The 20538-nt window shown below is 39.2% G+C and overlaps 1 protein-coding gene across 1 annotated transcript in view; it reads right to left on the reverse strand.

Moving 5' to 3' along the window:
• rspo2.S (R-spondin 2 S homeolog) overlaps window positions 1-20538 on the reverse strand; it is a 97807-nt gene that overhangs the window by 15027 nt on the left and 62242 nt on the right. Inside the window, exons 4-5 of the mRNA XM_041567997.1 lie at window positions 18427-18570; window positions 17020-17208 (exon numbers count right to left, since the gene is read on the reverse strand). Coding sequence (XP_041423931.1) covers window positions 17020-17208; window positions 18427-18570 — 333 coding nt within the window. The remainder of the gene's footprint in view (window positions 1-17019; window positions 17209-18426; window positions 18571-20538) is intronic.

Raw genomic sequence — 20538 nt, forward strand, 5'->3', positions numbered from 1 at the left:
CCAACATATTAAATAATTTACCCTCAAAGTTTGCCTATTTTGCTCAGGCTGCCCCCTTTTTTTTTACTGTTTATTGGAAGCAATCTATAAGTTTACATTCTCAAATGACATGTTCATAGATACCCAGTAACAGATAAGCATTGCCTACTGGCCTGCCCCTTCCTTCTTGTTATTATATGCCCCTGCCTAACTAGTGTCATGATTCCTGATATTGCTGCTGTAGTTCTATATACCATTACCCAATGCCCTTTAAATAGTTAAATGTGCTACAAACAGGAGAGAGTGAGTATACTTGGGAAATTTCATTGGCACCCTGACCCCAGCTTGATTGACTGGCAACAAGAAGTGAAACTGATTAAACCATACTTGGTATGCCAAGTCAGAAGATGGATAGGCCAACTTTCTAGACAACCCCAAACACCTGTTTTAAGGCTACTCTATCCATTCATATTCCACACCCACTTCACGTGGAATTGTAATCTGTTCCCTGTTAAACTGCTTTTTCTTTTTTATTTTGAGTTCAAAGTTCTAATGGTCCAGGCCCTACACCCCCATGCCGGTGCCCCTTTAAATGAGCAAGTTTGCATTTGCACAAAGCATATCCCATAGCCAAGGTTTCTTGCTGATACAACTGGTTAACAGATGTGAATACTTTTTTTCCAGACTACCGCACTAATTCAGGTATTCTGTACCTACTGGAACTTCCGCTCATGTTAATCCATCACCTCAGAAGGCTACACATGACCCTTCATGTTTCTTTATATTGTACTAATGTTTCTTCTCATGGATAGATCATATACAGACAAGACAATTTATATGGTGGAAACAATTATGTCAGAATTCTGTTTTGGTGATCTATTCTATATGCACAGCAATGCACTGTTTGATTTATGGTATGAAAAGGGAACTAGAATTTAAAAGTGAAACAATGGAATGTTCCCTACATATCTGTAACCTATCAGTGTATCACTGTTCATGAACAGCTGCTGTTAAATGCCATACAGTTCATGCAAATGCAATACAACTTGGTGACTTCTACATGTATCAGTGATGTTACACAATTACACAAACTTTTTTCCAACTAATGTTCTGTTCAAAAAGTACTTTTGCTTTCAGTAGCCCTTAGAATCTTCACTTGGAAGAGGACTTCCCTGCAAGCAAACATATTTTCTATCCTGGTTTTATTTGGGTACTTGGCTGCATACCTCCATGTACAGTTTTATTGCCATGTGAGACCTCTTGCATTAGCAGTGTTACCATATTTATAATTTGGAACTCACAAACTATTTGCCACTATGGAGTAGTGACGACCAACTCTTTTCATGTGGTGGACCAGATATTTAACATACAGTACTACATGTTCTTGGGCCAGATTTTATCAACTATATTATAAAAAGAAGATAGGCAGCCATAAAAATACCATGGATGGATATCCAGCCCGTGGGCCTCCAGTTGGACAGCCCTATTAAGAAGAACAATATAAGAACTCAGATTTACACAGTGGTGTTGAAGACCAAGCTATCCTGCACAGCTCCAATCAGCAGGCACATGGCACTTGATTATTATAGGTTATTAGACCTAGGCAAACTTTGCTCTATCCTTGATGCCTTGGCTGCTACAGTATGATCATGTTTTAGTTCTTTGCCATTGCTCTGGTTTTCAAGTTGTTAATGCTTTATTGTCCATTTACTCACTTTAATGGGCAGATTTATCCCATTTGAAGTAATGGGAGTTTTTTTTGAACTCCTATAACTTCGAAATTTGAATAAAAAAAGACCAATAAAAATGTTTTAAAAAATTCAAAGTTTTTAACTACAGGTGAATAGGCTGTATTCGAATTGTTCGAAATTGAAGTTTTAGCGCATTCGATCGAATTCGAATCGAAAAACTTTGATTTTTTAAAGTCCACCATGTGACTCCAGATAGGTTCCAGGAGGTCCCCCATAGGCTAAAACAACAATTCGGCAGGTGTTCGATTTGTGAATGGTCGAAGTTTTAAAGAGACAGCACATGATAAATTTTGATATTTCAATAGTCAAATTTTTTTCATTTTTTTGGACTGTTCGATAGTCTAAGTACACTAAAAATAGCTCGAAAATCGAATTTTTAAATTCAAATTTTCACTTCGGCCCTTGATAAATCTGCACCTAAGGTCTGTTCTGTCCCTGTATAATCATGAAAAAGGTCAGTCATGGTTGGGATCCTGAGGATTCCAAACAGCTTTCAACTAAAGCCAGCAACCCAGTTATTTTTATGCAACTGACCAGTACTCATCACAAAACCCTGTTATAATACTTTAACTACTGTGAGATTACACAAATTGCCCATTTCAGTCATAGTTTATTGGCCTGGCCAACTTGATCTATATGGCTTGTTGGGTTAAGATATTTCCAAGCTATGGAAATCCAATTAGAATTGTTCAATTAGAAACTGGTAAGGATCAAGTCATAATGCATTTATATATATGCACACAAAAGAGTTGGAGAGATCAATAAACTACATGGTTTGCATACTACCACTGGTTCCCTGTGACTATATCTTCAGCCCAAAGGCTGAGCAATTATCAGTACACTTTAGCATATACTAACTTAGACTAACTGAACAGAATATGACTGGTTGACCCTGGGGCCCAATGATCAGATTGCAGAGGGATCAGCCCAGCTTTAGAGAGCGAGAGAGAGAGAGAGAGAGAGAGAGAGAGAGAGAGAGAGAGACATTTGAGAAACCTTGCCAAGATAGATTATAATCACATAATTTTAATACAACTCAGTCTTTTTCAACGTTAAACACAGTAATTAGTAAATTTGTTCCTTGCCATCAAACTAGTTAAAGAGGCTAAATGCTTAAAACGCTGTCAGTTACGCTTCAGTTTCACTTGGATACTTTAGGAAAACTGCATACTGATATTTTTGCCACATGTCTGGTGTTTGAAACCCAAAAGGTCCTGCAAGGTCACAACCTTTTCTTGAACTTCTCAAGCCAAGTTCTCAATATATTTGACACACTATGAAGCACTGGGCACATTCGATTACAACCTCTTCAAATTTGCAACAGGATCTGTTCTTGTCCAAATGGCATCCAGCAGAGACCAACCTCATGGGACTCCAGAAAATGACTGGCCTTATGTTTCCAATAGCACACAATCCTGACAAAGTATCGCACAGAAAACAACATCTGCAACACTATACTGAAAACTGCAAAATGTTGACAAATTAACCTTTGTGAACTGACCAGTCTGAGCATGCTAGAATAGCAATTAGGGGATCTCACGATCAGGAATTTTTATTTCTCAGTTGCACCTGGAAACCATGATTAAAGGTTCTTTCATTTGACCAGTTCAGTAGATTGAAAACCACTTTGTGAAAATGATATTGAAGAGACTCATTTTGACTATGTTAAACTGCCGCTGTAGAGTAAACCTGATACCACAAATCTGAACAAAATCTCACCAGTTTACAATTTACATTCAGTACACAATACCATATTAGTTCCTTGATACTTCACAAAAGAAATTAGCAAAAACAGTTTTAAGTTAACACTTTTCTAATGTTGATTTAGAAAACCTTCTAAGTGACTTTGTTATGTGCTATAGGCCTTTATAATTCTTCCTAGATAGAAAACCAAAACATAATTTTAAAGGAGAAGGAAAGGCTAAAATTAAGTAAGCTTTATTAGAAAGGTCTATATAAATACACCAGAAACCCCTCAAAGTAATGCTGCTCCGAGTCCTCTATAAAAAGAAACACTTCATTTCTTTTCTTCTATTGTGTACTCATGGGCTTCTGTATCAGACTTCCTGTTTTCAGTTTAAACCTCCAGGGCACGGCCTTGAGCATGCTCAGTTTGCTCCTCTCCCCCTCCCTGCTGTAATCTGAGCCCATATCTATGAGCCAGCAGGGAGAGACTCAGGCAGGAAATTATGTACTGCAGTTGTAAAACAACCCACCTGCCATAAGCCTTGGCTCAAGTTTGTTTTTATCCAACTGATTGTTATGCTAATCTGCAGGTCCAAGCAGTTCCAACTTTGCCAATAACTGTAAAACCTTGAATAAGACTTGTCAGTGTAATTTGTTAAGTTAATTCAATTTAAACTAATAGTAGAAACTGGGGCACTCCTAATTACTTGTTTGAAAACCTGCACAAGGCCTGATGATGAACCTCACATCTACAATACTTTTTGTATTTGTTTGTTTTTTTATTTGTTATTTTTTTTAAGAAATTACCAAACTCCATAAAATTCTTGGCGTGTGATTGTGGTAACAGCTGACCAAGTCAACTGCTGGAGGACTCAAGGTCACTTGATCCTTTTTAAGTCTATAAAAGGTTATCTATGAAGATTCTCCTTTATCCAGGGCATAATATACAGTATCTAGTAGAATTAAGTCAAAGGCAACTGGACATATAGAGTTTTTCTTGAAAAACTCTAAACTGAAGAAGCCACGTGGAGTGGTGAAACGTTTTCAAGAAAAACCTCTAAATGTCCAGTTGCCTTTGACTTAATTCTACTAGATACTGTATATGCTATAAAGCATTTAGACAAAAAGTAAGAAGTCAGTCTCTTGAGTACCAGGATTTCACTCATGTATGCAAGTTTAAAAGTAATTACAGCTTCCATAAAAGTTTCCACATAACATAAAATGGCAGTATATCTCGTTTTCATTCACAAATAAAATGTATTTAGGCTTATGGTTTAATTATTTATGACTTCAGACTCCAGATAGATAAACTTCCAGACTTGTAGACAAATTTAAAGAGCTTTTACTCCTGTGATTTATGTCTAAGATTGCAAGCTTATTTGGTCAGCTGTATGTTGGCTGCTAGTCCCATTATAGAACATACTATATCTCTTCATGTTATGATGTTCAGCTACTGGTTCTATTTATAGAAATGGGATGCGTAGGTCTTGCATTGAGGGTTTTCTGTAACATTCCAGTACAGGATTAAACTTTGAAAGTGAAAGGCTGACTTCCAGGCTTTATTCTTTGCAGTAATGACTGGACATGGTGGCACCCTGCCAAACAACGTCCATAAGGAAAGTAGAGACATTTGAAAACTGATTCTGATTGGAGGATATGCACATTTTGTGGATGAATTGATGCTGAGTTGATCAGTGGGTTCAACTTCAGAGTGAGGCACCGCCAGGACTTCCAAATATTCACAAATAGTAGATAGCACTCTGGAGAACCGATTTCTGTAGTTAAAAAGTTACTTTATTTAGAAAATGCACAACATCTTTCAGATCTGGGTGATCCTTCATCAGGTGCGTATATGAGCACCTGATGAAGGATCACCCAGGTCCGAAACATGTGCATTTTCTAAATAAAGTAACTTTTTAACTATGGAAAACGGTTCTCCAGAGTGCTATCTACTATTTCTGATTGAAGGAACCTGTTGTGTAGAAAATTCAGTGACTCGTGTTTACAAAAAAGGCCTTCTATTATGTAACAGATTATTGTCTGGCCCATTTAAACCCACAGATAAAATAGGGAACCAATATAAGCCATCTGAAGGAAAATACTGATTTCTGAGATTCTCTAGTTAAAAAATTAGTTGTGGAAAAGGTCCTGTGTATTTCAGCTGCTCTTATAATTCAATGGTGTTTTGTTTGGATAAAAACCATGGATAGATGCCTGTTGAGGTGTATTTAAATTAAAGAAGAAGATATACATAAAGTATGTTTGAAAAGTAATAATCCAATGCAAAGGAAAGTACATCACAGCTGCAGGTAAACCATAGATATGAAATACTGCAGAGGATAAACAGGTTGGAAGGCATATCATACAGGGATCACTACTGAAATATCAACGGTTTGGTTACATTATTACTGCAGTGGAATAAATACTGTATATTCCTGCATCCAGAACACTGAAGTAGAAAAGGGTAATGTGCTTAACAAACACTTGAATACTCATAACAAACAGCTCACTGGGGTTAGGTTTCTAGGACCACAGAACAGCTGTTTTGTCTCAGAACCTACAATTATATGCAATTTCCAGTCTTATAGACAGCCTCTTATTTTAATAGTATTTACCTGTGTTTTCATGTTCCTCCTTTCAATAATGCTTAAGAACTGTTTTATTTGGTCGAGATTTCAAAATTAGTGATGGGCGAATTTATTCGCCAGGCGCGAATTCGCGGCGAATTTGCGCGTTTCGCCGGCAGCGAATAAATTCGCGAATCGCCCGCGAAAATTCGCGTCAAATAATTCGCCGGCGTCAAAAATTTTTTTTCGAAAAACGGACACCGGCGCCAAAAACGGGCGCCGGCGTCGGAAAAACGGGCGCCGGCGTCAAAAACGAGACGCCGGCGCCGTTTCGCGAATTTTTCGCCGTTTCGCGAAATTCGCGAATTTTTCGGCGAAGCGAAACGGCGCAAATTCGCCCATCACTATTCAAAATGTATTTGTTCAGAATATCGTATTTACAGAAAAGTGAGCAAGTTCTACCTTTACTGCGTCTTGGGTTTAGGTTAAGACTGAAACTGAAATCTCTATAGAGACATACAAAGTTATTAAAATAGGGACAAGAAGCCATAATTCTGGAACTTGTCAACTACTGATTGGTAAATTTTGGACCTAAATTTCCATAAGCAAATTGCCTCCATCAAGGTTTTTGGTACTAATCAGCTAACAGTCAATGTCATGAAAAAGCACATTGTTTCACAACTGCAGAAATATTGTAAATATAAGATGAGCACAGTCTGGTCCTTTTACAGATGTGGCACAGACTCGAATGACCTTCCATTCATGCCATAGATGATACAATTCACAACAATCACATCCACAAATATCTTTTGTCTTAAGCCCTTTTCTTTTGCCTCTGTAGGGAACTCTCCCTCAACCTCTCAAGCCTACATACTGCAACACAATTAAAGTACTTGATTTGTTTTTGGCATGTTTGGGCCAACACCCACTGCAAATTGCAGCACTATATGATCCCTAAAGAGTTACTGCCCCACTTAAATTGAAAGCTTTATGGCAGAGCCCTCCTTTTTCCAGGTTCTCTCCATAACTATGTAAATTATGACATAACATTTGTTATATTTATTGTTATTTATGCACTGGATACACAGATAAGAAACGAGGGAGCCTGTATGGGCGGAAAGAGGGCATGACTGTAAGGCAAGGGGGAGAGGAAGGAAACACAAGTATAGGAAGCAGTAATAGGTTAGCATAGGAGGGGGGGTTAGGGGAATAAAAGAAAGTGCGAGAAAAAGACACTTCCTTTTCCTACCAGTCAGATGAGCCACACAGATTAGAAGCAGGCCCACCCTTTCCTTCCCTTTTTTCTTTTCAGAAGAACACGGAGTCCAAATGGTAAGCGATCAGGGAATTTTTTTTTTGCCGGGGGGGGTGGGTGCTTCCAGGAAGAAGAAGTGAGTTCAGTGTCAGACTGGGACACCAAAAACCCTTAGACCAGGGGCCCACCCAAACACCTTTAGACCAGGGGCCCACTCTAAGTATTATTTTCTTCCTTTACTTAGTCAACCTCTATTCTCCTATTCTCTTTTCTTTCCATACTATAACATATAATTCCATCTATTTAGCCTCTTTATTCTGATAGAAATAGGGAATGGTCATGAAATAAGACAAATGTTTAGAAGCAAGAGGCCCACTGACACCTTGGCCCACCGGGATTTTTCCTGGTATCCCGGTGGGCCAGTCCGACACTGGGTGAGTTAAAAGTTGTAGTTACTTGTCACAGCGTTGGCAGTGGTCCTGGGAAAACAGGGAGTTAAAAGGAGAAACTATAATGGGTTCCAGAGATAAGGAGGAAGATTGTATAACTGGCCAACTCGGGCATGGGGTCCCCTGGTGGCAAAAAATTTAAAATACTATTGAGTCGGTGTACTGCAGCTGATGGGTAAACAAAAGTCATGAAGGGTGCAGAGGTACGGTGGTACAATGCATAGGATGGTAATCCAAGGACCATCTGCCCAGGGGAATCAGGACAGGTCAGAAATAATTAGGGTTACAAAACTGATATGGAATGTTCTGTATGTTAAAATGTCAATTGTGTTGCAAAAGTTTAATAATTATTACAGATTATTTGTGGTTAAATGTTTTGAGCATGAAAAGTTAATAAAGATGGTGCGGGCATTATTATCCAACAAAAGCTGGTGTTGTCTGTGTTTTTGTTGGGAGAGAGGCTTTGGAGGGCAAGGTCGCAGACAAGGGGGTGAGTTGATCGGTAAGTATAAAGTCCCCTATTTTCTCTCCACTACAGGCCTTGTGCGGGCAGGACGGGTTCGTGCCAACCTCGCACTCTTCCTCGCTGGTGGCACCGTCAAATGCCGGATTTCCGACTTCCATGTTCGTCTTTTATAGACGCTGCACCTGCTCGACCCGCCCCTTTTGTGAAATCATCGGCGAGGTGGCTCTATAAAAGCAACCCGGAAGTCAGATACAGGCACAGGTAGGACGGGTTAGGGCCGGGTAAATGCTCTGCCCCCTTTTTAGGCATGTAACAAATCTGGCAAATAGTTTGCACAGGTTCCTCCAAGTTCAGGCCACAACAGATTCATGTCACACTGTCACAGTGCACACAGACTCATGTACCTGCACAGACCGGGGGGGGCCCAGGTAAAAGAGAAATGATGACATTTTGAATGAAAATTTAGAAACCGCTTTTCATATTGCAGAAGGGTACATTGCACTATTCTGCATGGAGTGCTTTCTACCCTAAACCTTTCCCTGACAATAACAATTACAGCAGTGTAGAGAACACAATAGAAGGAATATCATTCCCAGGCCACTGTCAAGTTATACCCTGTTTTTATTACTAAAGTGGTTTCCTAATTCTAGCATATCTAAATGTAATATTATTACAATGTAATATTATTACAAGGTAGTGATGTTTCCCTCCAAGGTCTGCTCTATATACCCCTCTAATATTGCAATAGCAACTTAATACTAATAAGCAATAGCAAATTATTCTATTAATGTACAATTCTGATTAGTGATGGGCGAATGTGCCGCTGGCGAATAAATTCGCAAAACGGGCGTGAAAATTCGCCGGCGCCAAGAAAAAATGACATAAAAAAAACAGACGCCGGCGTCAAAAACGGATGCCGGAGTCAAAAACGGACGCCGACATAAAAAACAAGACGCAGTCGTCATTTCGTGAATTTTTCACCGTTTCGCAAATTTTTTGGCGAAGCCAAACGCGCAAATTCACCCATCACTACTTCTGATTCTAGACAAAGCAACAAAGCTCACAATATGGCAGGATTGTGCGTAGTAGCAATAATGTGATTCCATAAGCCAGGATGTGGATAGTAATTCATAGAGTATGCTTCCTCCTATCAGTATAGAACACAATAATTTAAAGAAGGAAGGTTCCATACACACATTCAATTAAATTAATTCACACACACATCACTGCCTAGTTATACAGGAATATACAGAACTAATAAACTAATAAATGGTGTGTATTTTCCCTTTAGCAATGCAGGAAGGCAATGGAAGCAGCCTGCACTAAACTATATAAAATGTACAAGTCATCCTGACAAAAGGAAACCTGTAATGCGACATGAAGAAGACAGACGTCAAACTAGGCACGAGCTTACATCTCTATTGTGCAATATTTTAGTGGAATGGTTTTCTTTTCCTAACCCTGCAGTGACCTGGAGTTTTTCTATAGATATTTCTAAGAATAGCACATCTGTTCTTCTTTAGCGGAGTAACATGAGATTTATACCCAATATAAATGTGTAGGCCCCCTGCAGGTCTATGGATCTTTGCCAAAGTCTTCAAATAAGAATATTTGTTTTAACGGTGGTGATCAGCCTTCCCCAAAACCAGCATACAAAACACTTCTAGGAGACGGGCGCACAGAGGCTAACATTAAGGTGTTAATTTACTGCCAATTCTTTTTAAAAAGGTCAGACTAGGTGGTTAGAAACCAGAGACTTCAGATGAAGTCCATTGCCCATCCATTTATTAGAAATTAAGGTTTTGGTAATAAATTGCATTTAGAACCTTATTTTTAAATGTACTTTCTGCACAATTCTGCTGCGGAGTAATTTTTCTGAGTGGAAGCTGTTGGGCCCATTCAGTGATGTCACTTTAATGCATGATGCCACAATGCACAAATAGAAACACTAACTTATACCCATCAATCAAAATCTGAAGAAATGCACAGTGAGAAACTTAAAAATCCATTTGCCTTTGATTTACAATTTCAAAAACAATTCAAACTGACAAAGCTTTTGTCAACTTGCATTGTACACATAAGTTTTTCATGACGGAGGCTGCGGGCCAATATAAATTTGAAAACGGGCCACAATTGGTCCACAGGCCAGACTTTGGACATGCCTGAGTTAGGAGATGTGGAGAATAGCTTGCTAAGTTGGGGAGCCTTTTATTTTATCAAACTTTAAATTAAAAAAGTCTGACCAAACTAGAATCCACGATTTGACCTTATTTATGTTAAAAAAAAGCACAAATTAATTGGTTAGGGGAAAAAACCCCAAAAAATGGCAAGAAAAACAGTTTTTTCCCGAGTGGTAAGATTTTTTAGATTTTTGCCCGGAAAGTCCAAATAGGCAGATTTTCAGTGTAGACCACAGTAACTTCCAAACAGGGTAGGGACCTCTCCCATTGACTTACCTACAACCTTGGCAGGTCTGAGATGCCGGATTTTCTAATTCAGACTCGTGGCTCTGGGTAATAAATCCCGAAAAATTTGAGTTTTTTTCCCCACTAAAAATTTGGATTTTTAAAATAATTTTTTTTTAAATTTTTTCAGTTTTTGGCATTCGGACTTTGATCTAAGTCAAAGTCAAAGTAAACTTTATTGTCATCTCAGCAGTATAGGAATACACAGTGAGACAAGAGAGATAAGAATTAAAGAATGATAGTTATATATCTTACATTTTATCTTACATTTTATTGCCCTAAGAGGATGAGACAAAGAGCAGTTTTCCTATATATATGCAGACCACCTGTGGGTCAGTTGTTATTGTGATTTATATTTCTATTTTTGATGACACCCAGGTGCCTGATCTACAGACTGCAGTGGGCCAGCATTAAATGGAGGATAGTCCACTTTACAAGCAGCCACTGTGTGGTTAGAATTCCTTCTGTGCATGAATGACGAGTGATGAAATAGGAATTTTCAGTGTCAGGACTCTCATCATATCTAGGAAATATTTAGTAATTAATGACCTAATAAAGACCTCTTAAGCTAAACTGCATAGCCCTCTTAATATGAAATGGGTAATTGTGGATGTTGCAGTTATTCCATTAATATTAGTACCACTACTTATAAAATTATAAGATTATTAGACACCCACACATTGGAGCCAGTTTAAATGTCAGTATAATCAAAGTTTTTTCCTTTGTTTTCCTGCTTTGCCAGGGGTGGTGAGTAACTTATTTCTTTAAGAGCCTGACTGTACCAATACACAGCATTTGGCCTATTTTTGGAGGAGGCTGAGCTCCCAAGCTAACATTTTGTGCAAATGAAAGCCTGTCCACTAGTATATCATATATGGAGGATCGGGTGATTCAAATAAAGAACAGAGTTCTGCACATATGCACTTGGAACGGCCCAGCTGATCTTCTGCTTAGCTTTGGGCTATTGCAAATGCAGAAGAAACAGGTGCTGCCTGCTGTGACTAAAAGCAGCAGAAGATGAGAGCACCTAGGTATGCTACAGAAGTTTTCCTGATAACAGGCCTTGCCAAAACAACCATCCCATAGTTACATAGTTACATAGTTAAATTGGGTTGAAAAAAGACAAAGTCCATCAAGTTCAACCCCTCCAAAAGAAAACCCAGCATCCATACACACACCCCTCTCTACTTTTAATTAAATTCTATATACCCATATCTATACTAACTATAGAGCTTAGTAGCACAATAGCCTTTGATATTATGTCTGTCCAAGAAATCATCCAAGTCCCTCTTATAGTCATTAACTGAATCAGCATCACAACATCACCCGGCAGTGCATTCCACAACCTCACTGTCCTGACTGTGAACGTTGCTTCAAATGAAATCCCCACAATGACCTTACTTTTAAAGCTCCTTGGCAGTACCTGCCGCCAGCCGGCACTTTATCTTCTGATCTCACGGGAAGTTCACGGATTACCTCGCATGTGCTCATCCTTGAATTATAGACGTCTAAATTATCTTGTAAAAAAACAGACCCTGAAATGGAGTGGGATTGTAATCATTTACCTTAATGGAAAAACAGGAGTCTTTAAAGACTTTAGTTAGGAATCATTATGGAATTCTGGAAGATAAATGTTTCTACACAGGATATCCTCCATCGTTCTGCTCAAGCCCAGCCTATTGCATGACACCCACTCACTCCCAAAATTTCCTTCCATTCTGGGGATCCCGATTAAAAAAAAAAGTCCACAGCCTCATCCTGCCTCTGAAATTTGGAGGTTATGGGGCCATTGCAGATTTCTGGAGTATTTACCATCTTCATTCTAGTCTTAAGTTTTATAGGGGAAAGTCATGTGTCCCCAACTAAATATTCCTGAATTAGTTTTAAGTGACAATGGTGGACATTTGTTATGGTGTTAATGGTTGATTATTAATACATAATAACTACTTTTGTTATCAGCTAAAAATATTACTCATTACAGTATCAAAAACGTAGTTAATTTGGGTAAAAAAGGAAAACTGCCCATCAAGTTCCACGTCATCCCCCAGAATCACTGACCACATTTGGAATGAAAAGAAAAACTTGCTAACAAGATGCAAAAGTGCATCATTCCTAGTCGGGTCATATATGTATTGTCCCTAAATGATGCAACGTATGTATATATTTGATTAAACAGGACATCTTTGTTATATTTAGAGGCCATAGAAAAGTTTGAACTGGGAAGTTCAGTTTGGCAGTAGTATATGTTTCCCCTCTTCAATCAACTTTTTAATCAAACTACGCTGTTCTTCTGAACAATGTATGGAACGAGCCATTTTACTCGGATTTTCAGAGAGAAATAGACTAACAACCAGCATGCACAACATTTGCTGCCTTCCTTCCTTAATCCAGAAAGCTCCAAATTACAGAAAGGCCGTTTCCCATATGGGCAAATTTACTAAAGGGAGAAGTGGCTAATGCTAGCGAAAATTCGCCAGCGTGACGTCATTTCATTACTTTGCCGATTTACTCACACCCTTACACCAGGCGAAGTTGCGCTATGGCGAAGGGACATAACTACGCTAATTCACGAACTTGCTCATTTTACTGAACGTTACCTCTTGCGCCAGACTTGCCTTCGCCACCGCAGACCAGGTGAAGTGCAAAAAAAGTCCCAAAAAACGCTGGCGTCTTTTACTTTTTTAAGGGTGATAGACTGAAAAGATTGTAATTTTTTTTGGGGTACCATGCTTCCCCCCTACATTTCCTAACATATGGCACCTAAACTACACAGTGGGCACATGTATAGGGCAAAATAACAACTCTATTTTATTTTATGAAGCTTTCCCAGGCTTGTGTAGTGTAATGTATTTGCTGCTACATATACATCCATTGTACTTTAACTTGGCACTTAAATTACGCATTGCAACTTCGCTACCTTTCGCCTCCCTGAGCGCAACTTTGGATTTTAGTAAATTAGCGGCGCCCTGGCGAAGTGCAGCGAAGTGCAGCGAAGCCAACGCTGGTGCAACTTCGAAGATAAGTAAATTTGCCCCATAGACTCCATTTTACCCAAATAATTCAGCGTTTTAAAAATTATTTATTTTTTCTCTGTAATAATAAAACAGTAGCTTGTACTTGATCCCAACTAAGATATAATTAATCCTTATTGGTAGAACCAGCCTACTGGGATTATTTACATGATTTTGAAGTATACTTAAAAGAACAGTAACATCAAAAATTTAAAGTGCTTTAAAGGAATGACAATATAATGTATTGTTGCCCTGCACTGTTACAACTTATGTGTTTGCCTCATATAGACCATTATAGTTTATATAAACAAGCTGCTGTGTAGCCATGGGGGCAGCCATTCAAGCACCGGATACACAAAAGATAAATGCTGAAGAATCCCATTGTTTTGGACAGGACTTATCTGTTATCTGCTGTGTATCCTCCTTTTTCAGCTTTAAAATGGCTGCCCCCATGGCTACACAGCAGCTTGTTCATATAAAGTATAGTAGAGTTTCTGAAGCAAAAACACCAGAGTGCAGCACAACACTACATTATATTTTCATTACTTTCAACCACTTTCATTTTTTGGTTCCTATAAAGCATGACATCCAAATTACTGAAACATCAGTAATTTCAGGAAAGCCCCAGGTCCCGAGCATACTAGTATTTTTATTTTAAATACTGCCATTATTTGGAACAAGCCTCAATGAATGATTCAGTTACAAAGAATCAGCAGCATGTCATGACTGTTGTGTCTGTTGGGATTCTACTACACCTACTAGTAAATTATTTGTCATGTAGAAATAGAACTTCTACCAAAAAAAGTGATTGATCAGGTTAGTGATGTTGGACTGCTATTATTCTGAACTGTAGTGACGTAAGTGTAGTAGTAGATACTATTACCAGTCAACCAGAGGTAATGTAAATAATCACAGACATGTTTTTAAGAAATTGGCATAATGGGAAGCTTTTTTTGTTAAATTGAAAAAGCAGTTGTAGCCTAATGGATAGGAGGTTACTTAACAATATAGGGCATGTGTGTAGTAGTATACTCAGCAGTTATTTTTAAACAAAGTAAAACATGGCAGATTCACACAGTGAACAAGACTTGAAAGTAAGGAAAATGTTTTTTATTGGTATTGTAGCCCAAAAGCAGAAAAAAGTTGCACCGAACAAGATTTCACTAATTTTCCCATTGTTTTGGAATTGTTTCAGCGGAGCAGCACAGGACAGATTTGCTTATCACTACAAACCATACTTTTTTTTGTAAACGTTCAAATAGCCTTGAATTGGGTATTAATAAATATACTATATAGTCAGCTGAGATTAATATTGATAAATGCTAGTCTATGTATCAGTGTTTGCAGAGCCAATAAATTCCATCCAGGATGTGGCATCCTTGCAACAGGATCTTGACAAACTGGCAATCTGGGCAGCTAAGTGGCAAATGAGATTCAATGTTGATAAATGTAAAGTCATGCACCTGGGATGTAAAAATATCCACTTGTATCCTTAATGGGACTGCACTAGGCAAATCCATTATGGAAAAGGACCTTGGAGTCCTTGTAGATGATAAACTTGTCTGTAGCAAGCAATGCCATTCAGCAGCATCAAGGGCAAATAAGGTCTTGAGCTGTATTAAAAGGGGCATAGAGTCACGGGAGGAGGGGGTCATTCTTCCACTGTATAGAGCACTGGTAAGGCCCCATCTAGAATATGCCGTACAGTTTTGGTCTCCATCACTCAAACAGGACATTATTGTATTAGAGAGGGTACAGAGAAGGGCAACTAAGCTGGTAAAAGGTATGGAAAATCTTAGCTATGAGGAAAGACTGGCCAAATTGGGGATGTTCATGCTGGAGAAGAGGCGTTTAAGGGGTGATATGTATAAATATATAAGAGGATCATATAATAAATTATCTAATCTCTCTCTTTATTTACCAGTAGGTCTTTCCAGTAGTGATGGGCGAATTTATTCGCCAGGCGTGAATTCACGGCGAATTTGCACGATTCGCCGCCAGCAAATAAATTCGCGAAACGCCTGCGTAAAATTCGTCGGCGTCAAAAAAAACGGCGCTGGCGTCAAAAACGAGACGCCGACGCATTTCGCGAATTTTCCGGCGAAGCGAAACAGCGCAAATTCGCCCATCACTACTTTCCAGCTGACACAAGTTCACCCATTCTGTTTAGAAGAAAAGAGGTTCCACCTAAATATTCAGAAGGGTTTTTTTACAGTGAGAGCTGTGAAGATGTGGAATTCTCTCCCTGAATCAGTGGTACAGGCTGATACATTAGATAGCTTTAAGAAGGGGTTGGATGCCTTTTTAGCAAGTGAGGGAATACAGGGTTATGGGAGATAGCTCATAGTACAAGTTGATCCAGGGAATAGTTCGGGAAGGCATTTTTTCCCCCTCTGAGGCAAATTGGAGAGGCTTCAAATGGGTTTTTTGCCTTCCTCTGGATCAACTGGCAGTTAGGCAGGTTAAAAAAAGTTAAAAGGTTAAACTTGATGGATGTCTGTCTTTTTTCAACCTAACTTACTATGTTACCATGTTTTATGAACATTCCATAAATCACTGCTGGTTTTATAATGGATTAGAGAAAAAGCTATTTTGAGTTTTCTACTTTTATCCAAAGTCAATTCATATCAAGGCGTATAGTGAAACATGATTCTGTGTGTTGCTTTTGCTTCTGCGGCCGACTCCCACTCCCCCGAGAAGCTTGTGCCAACAGAATGAAGTTTTAGAGAAAGAGCTTTGGAGAAGTTAAGATTAACGATATGGTCCCGGATGGAATGCATTGGTTAATTCATTAATTATCATTATCTACAATCTGTTTTGGCCGCATGTTCAGATTTCACATTTAAGTTTTCTTATAAAGAAAAAAAGAAAGCTTTTTATTAAAGGAAAAAAAGAGCAGGTAAAAAGAAGCATAAGATCCCAGCAAAGAATATGGTAAAGGAAAAACGTCTGTTACTGAGGAGCAACCAGATATAGGGGTGATGTTTCTAAACTGAGGTGTTGTAAAGGATAAATTGCCAGGTATATGTAGTCAACCAATTTTAAATACCAGCCTTAGAACCCAATTGTAGGTAGCTGCCCCATGTAGAAGCTCACTTGACAAGGGGCCCTCTAATAGCTAAGGGTGGCAACCACATATGTGAGGAACATGCTGCTGTTTCTCCATGATGAATCCAATGGTCCCTCTTACTCAGGAAATCATCATCTATTAGAGAAAGCCAACAACTTCCCTACTTCCAAGTTCCCATGATAACATAGGCGTGTATGCTTTCTCTTTGATAGATGTAACACCACAATCTAAATGAGTTATCCAGTATCTATTCCTTAACCAGATTTATAGCTTTTTAAAATATTCCTTGCACTGTATGTTGTTATCCCACAGCTTCTTACCTCCAGGGCAGTGCCTCATCGTCATCTTGCATCTTCTGGATTCAGCAATAGTTGGGCAGGGGATGGTGTCTTTGGCTGGTTTTTTCACAATTTGTCGCGTTCTGGTCTCCAAGCCCCATTTGAAACCACACGTTCTGTTATTTCGGCTGCATGTCCCCCATTCACTCCATGGCCCTACTTCACAGCCATCTGGGAAGGCAACAGAAAGAAAAATACTGCTTGTTGTAAGTGTGGTCTTGTGGTTTTTCCCAGCATTTAGATAACGGCTCACTGCGGCTGAGAAGATGGCTGCATGTGGGTTTTACTAAGTGCTTGTAACTGTGCGTGTGGCTTGGAACCCATCAAGTACCCGGTAGGAGCTTACAATCCAAAGTAAATACAAATAAATTAAAGTAATACAAGATTATTATATTTTACAATCATAAAAGGGTGTATTTCTGCCCAAAGCACATTACTATGCCTTACTAATGTAATGAGCTTTATGTGTTAAGGGGGAGTATAAACCTAATGAAAATAGAAGTGTTCATCAAAATAGGATGTATTTAGTGTTTCTCTTCTAATTATCCTTCTTGCTGTTGGTGTTCAGATGCTCGATCAATATGAAAATTTAAGTCTGATGGATGTTTGCTTTAGTATCTGCACCTGGGAAAGCAAAGTGGGAGTAGGGTTTCCATCTTTTGGCTCATATCATACCATCTGGGGTGGGTCCTACAGGGGGTGGGTCTATAACATAGGGGCATTACATGACGTCAATGGGCCTGGGTTATTATGTTATCTGCGTGAATATAAGGGAACTATGGTGGGTGCCCATGGGATAGATGGGGAGTTGGGAGAGGGGATCAGAGTCGTGATGGGGGTGGATCAGAGGTATGTTGGGAATGTAAGACTAGTATATTGCTGGTAAATATGAATACCACCCTTGGCTGGTAAAATACCAGCCAGGTGGCAATCCTAGGAAGAGGCCCCAAATCATTGCACAACCTACACGTTTATTTGTACAGTTTCATTTACAATAAAATATTTTCATGGAAAGGACACAATTGAAATGATGTGTGCTTGCCTCTATTCTATTGCATGTGAACTTTCACACAGTGGAAGAGCCAGGATAGGCACCCTGCAACAGCTATAGCAGATATATGCCCTATTTAGTATATTTATTTAGATTATGAAGGACCCAAGTGTTTGAGTGTATTTAAATACAGTATATTTTTTGTTCCTCAAATAAAGCTCAAATAGACAGGTTTTAGGAAGAGGAAGAGGCACTTTGACAGATGATGATGTGAGTGAATCTTAAAGCTGTTGAGAATGTAATTGAAGGTTGAGATTTTGTGTTTTCCTAGTCAGGTGATGCCAAAATTAGTAATAAGGTTAAATAACAAGGGCTACTCTGAGAGATGACAAACTTACCCACACACACCATGGTGTCATCCAGTGGTGCAAATCCTTCTGGGCATTCTTCAAAGCACTGCCCCTTGTGGGAGTAAAAGCCAGATTTGCACTTTATGCAAAAATCTCTACTAAAACAAGAGTCACAATTTTCAATTCTGCATCCTGTTAAAAAAAAAAAAACAGCAAAATTCAGTTAAGCAAATGGCTTCTGGATGGAGCTAAAAGAAGAAAAGATAATTAAGGTTTTAAAGCCACAGTGGACACACTATCTGTGTGCAAGTGCATAACATCATTAATAATATTTAGTCATGGTTTCTTTAATCAGCTGCACCCAAAAATCTTAACAAACGCATGTTTTGAGCCCAAGTATATTGCCTATTTTTTCACTGTGGTAATGGTCATATTTCTGTATAGGCAACCAAGGGCCTGTGTCTAGGGATTAACACAGAGGCCCTTGGGTGTGTCTACAGCAGGGATCCCCAACCTTTTGAACCCGTGAGCAACATTCAGAAGTAAAAGGAGTTGGGGAGCAACACTAGCATGAAAAATGTTCTTGGGGTGCTAAATAAGGGCTGTGATTGGCCATTTGGTAGCCGCTATGTGGATTGTCAATGTACATTGAGACTCGGTTTGGCGGTACACCTGGTTTTTATACAACCAAAACTTCTCTCCAAGCCTGGAATTCAAAAATAAGTACCTGCCAAGAGGCCACTGGGAGCAACATCCAAGTGGTAGGAGATCAACATGTTACTGACGAGCTACTTGTCTACAGTGTCAGATTGGGAGTTGGGGGTCTGCCGGGGCTACCACTTCATGGACCCTCACCCCAGTCAGTTAGGCTGCCAGCCTACATGCCTGCCCCCTGTTGCATCAGGCTACATTCAAATTTACTTGCAGATTTGGGGCACTTGAAATCCTGGCAGGAAGTTGGTCTTGGTCAGTGAGGGCCCACTTAGGGTTGACACCTGTCTGGTTTTGCCCTGGAAAGCCCATTTTTTGGAAGGGCTGTCTGGTTTTCCAAATTAGGAAGGATTCCCTAAGATTGATTTGTTGATCGGCCAATCACCGCCCCTCTATGTCGCCACCCCCTGCCTGGAGTTAGCAGCGGGGAAAGTGGCAACCCTAGTGCCTCTGAGTTTCTTCCCCAGTGTCCCACCAGCACTGTCCAACCTATGCTGTGGCACACTTGCGTCTAAATCCGGCTCTTTACGGCATCAGTGAATTCACAAAACAGTCTGGGCCAGTATGTGAGCGGAGGACTAGGGCATGATAGTGATCTCAATAGCTAGAAATGAAACGTAACCCGAAGCAGATTTCCTGAATGGTAAAACTATAGAATAGAATTATGTTAATATAGAAACAATTTAGTAATTCAGGAACCATTCAGCAGCAGGCATTCACTGGCCTAGTAAATTTAGAATAACGAAAGTAAAACCTGCCTGGTGGCTATGGGATAAAGGGCTCGGGCCTAACCCTTAAACTTTCAAAGCCTTATAAACACAGTAAGCTAACAGTAATCACGAAGAAGCAGAAAGAAAGAAAAGATACACAAAATAAAGTTCTATAACAGTTTTCAGGTCAGTGGAAATTCTGTTCTTATTAAACATGGAAAGAGGTTTGTAAATATTATTTAATACTTTAAAGAAGAAATAGCAGCAGCACAAATCTTCTTGCACCAAATAAATACAGTATAAAGATGCCCATATGTATAAAAGAAAGGTACTTGTGATGGTTTGGTTTCATACCTGAAAGAACAATGGCCACACACTTTATAAATCCGTTGCGTTCCAGGGAATCAGTGTTTTTTTTCCAAAACATGTTATTCAGCGCAACAGACGTATGGGGTTACAGTTACGTGCATTTGGAACTCATTTCTCGCCGCACAATACTGGCTCTCTTGGTCAGCAGAATAAATCACTCCTGTCTCACCGTCTGAGAAACATAGGACTTCTAACACAGCCATTTGCAAACTCCCAAAGGCGGTATTTAACTGTCGATTTTTTATTTCTTACAGCCGTCAAGGTCAAAGAGGCATATTTCCGTGTAAAACCTGGGCCGTAAACTAGTCCTTTGTTCTTGGGGAAAGTTGACTATAAATATATATATTCAATAAAGATATAAGAGTGACAG

This window comes from Xenopus laevis, chromosome 6S, assembly GCF_017654675.1.
Source record: "Xenopus laevis strain J_2021 chromosome 6S, Xenopus_laevis_v10.1, whole genome shotgun sequence".
In the NCBI taxonomy this organism is placed as follows: Eukaryota; Metazoa; Chordata; class Amphibia; order Anura; family Pipidae; genus Xenopus; species Xenopus laevis.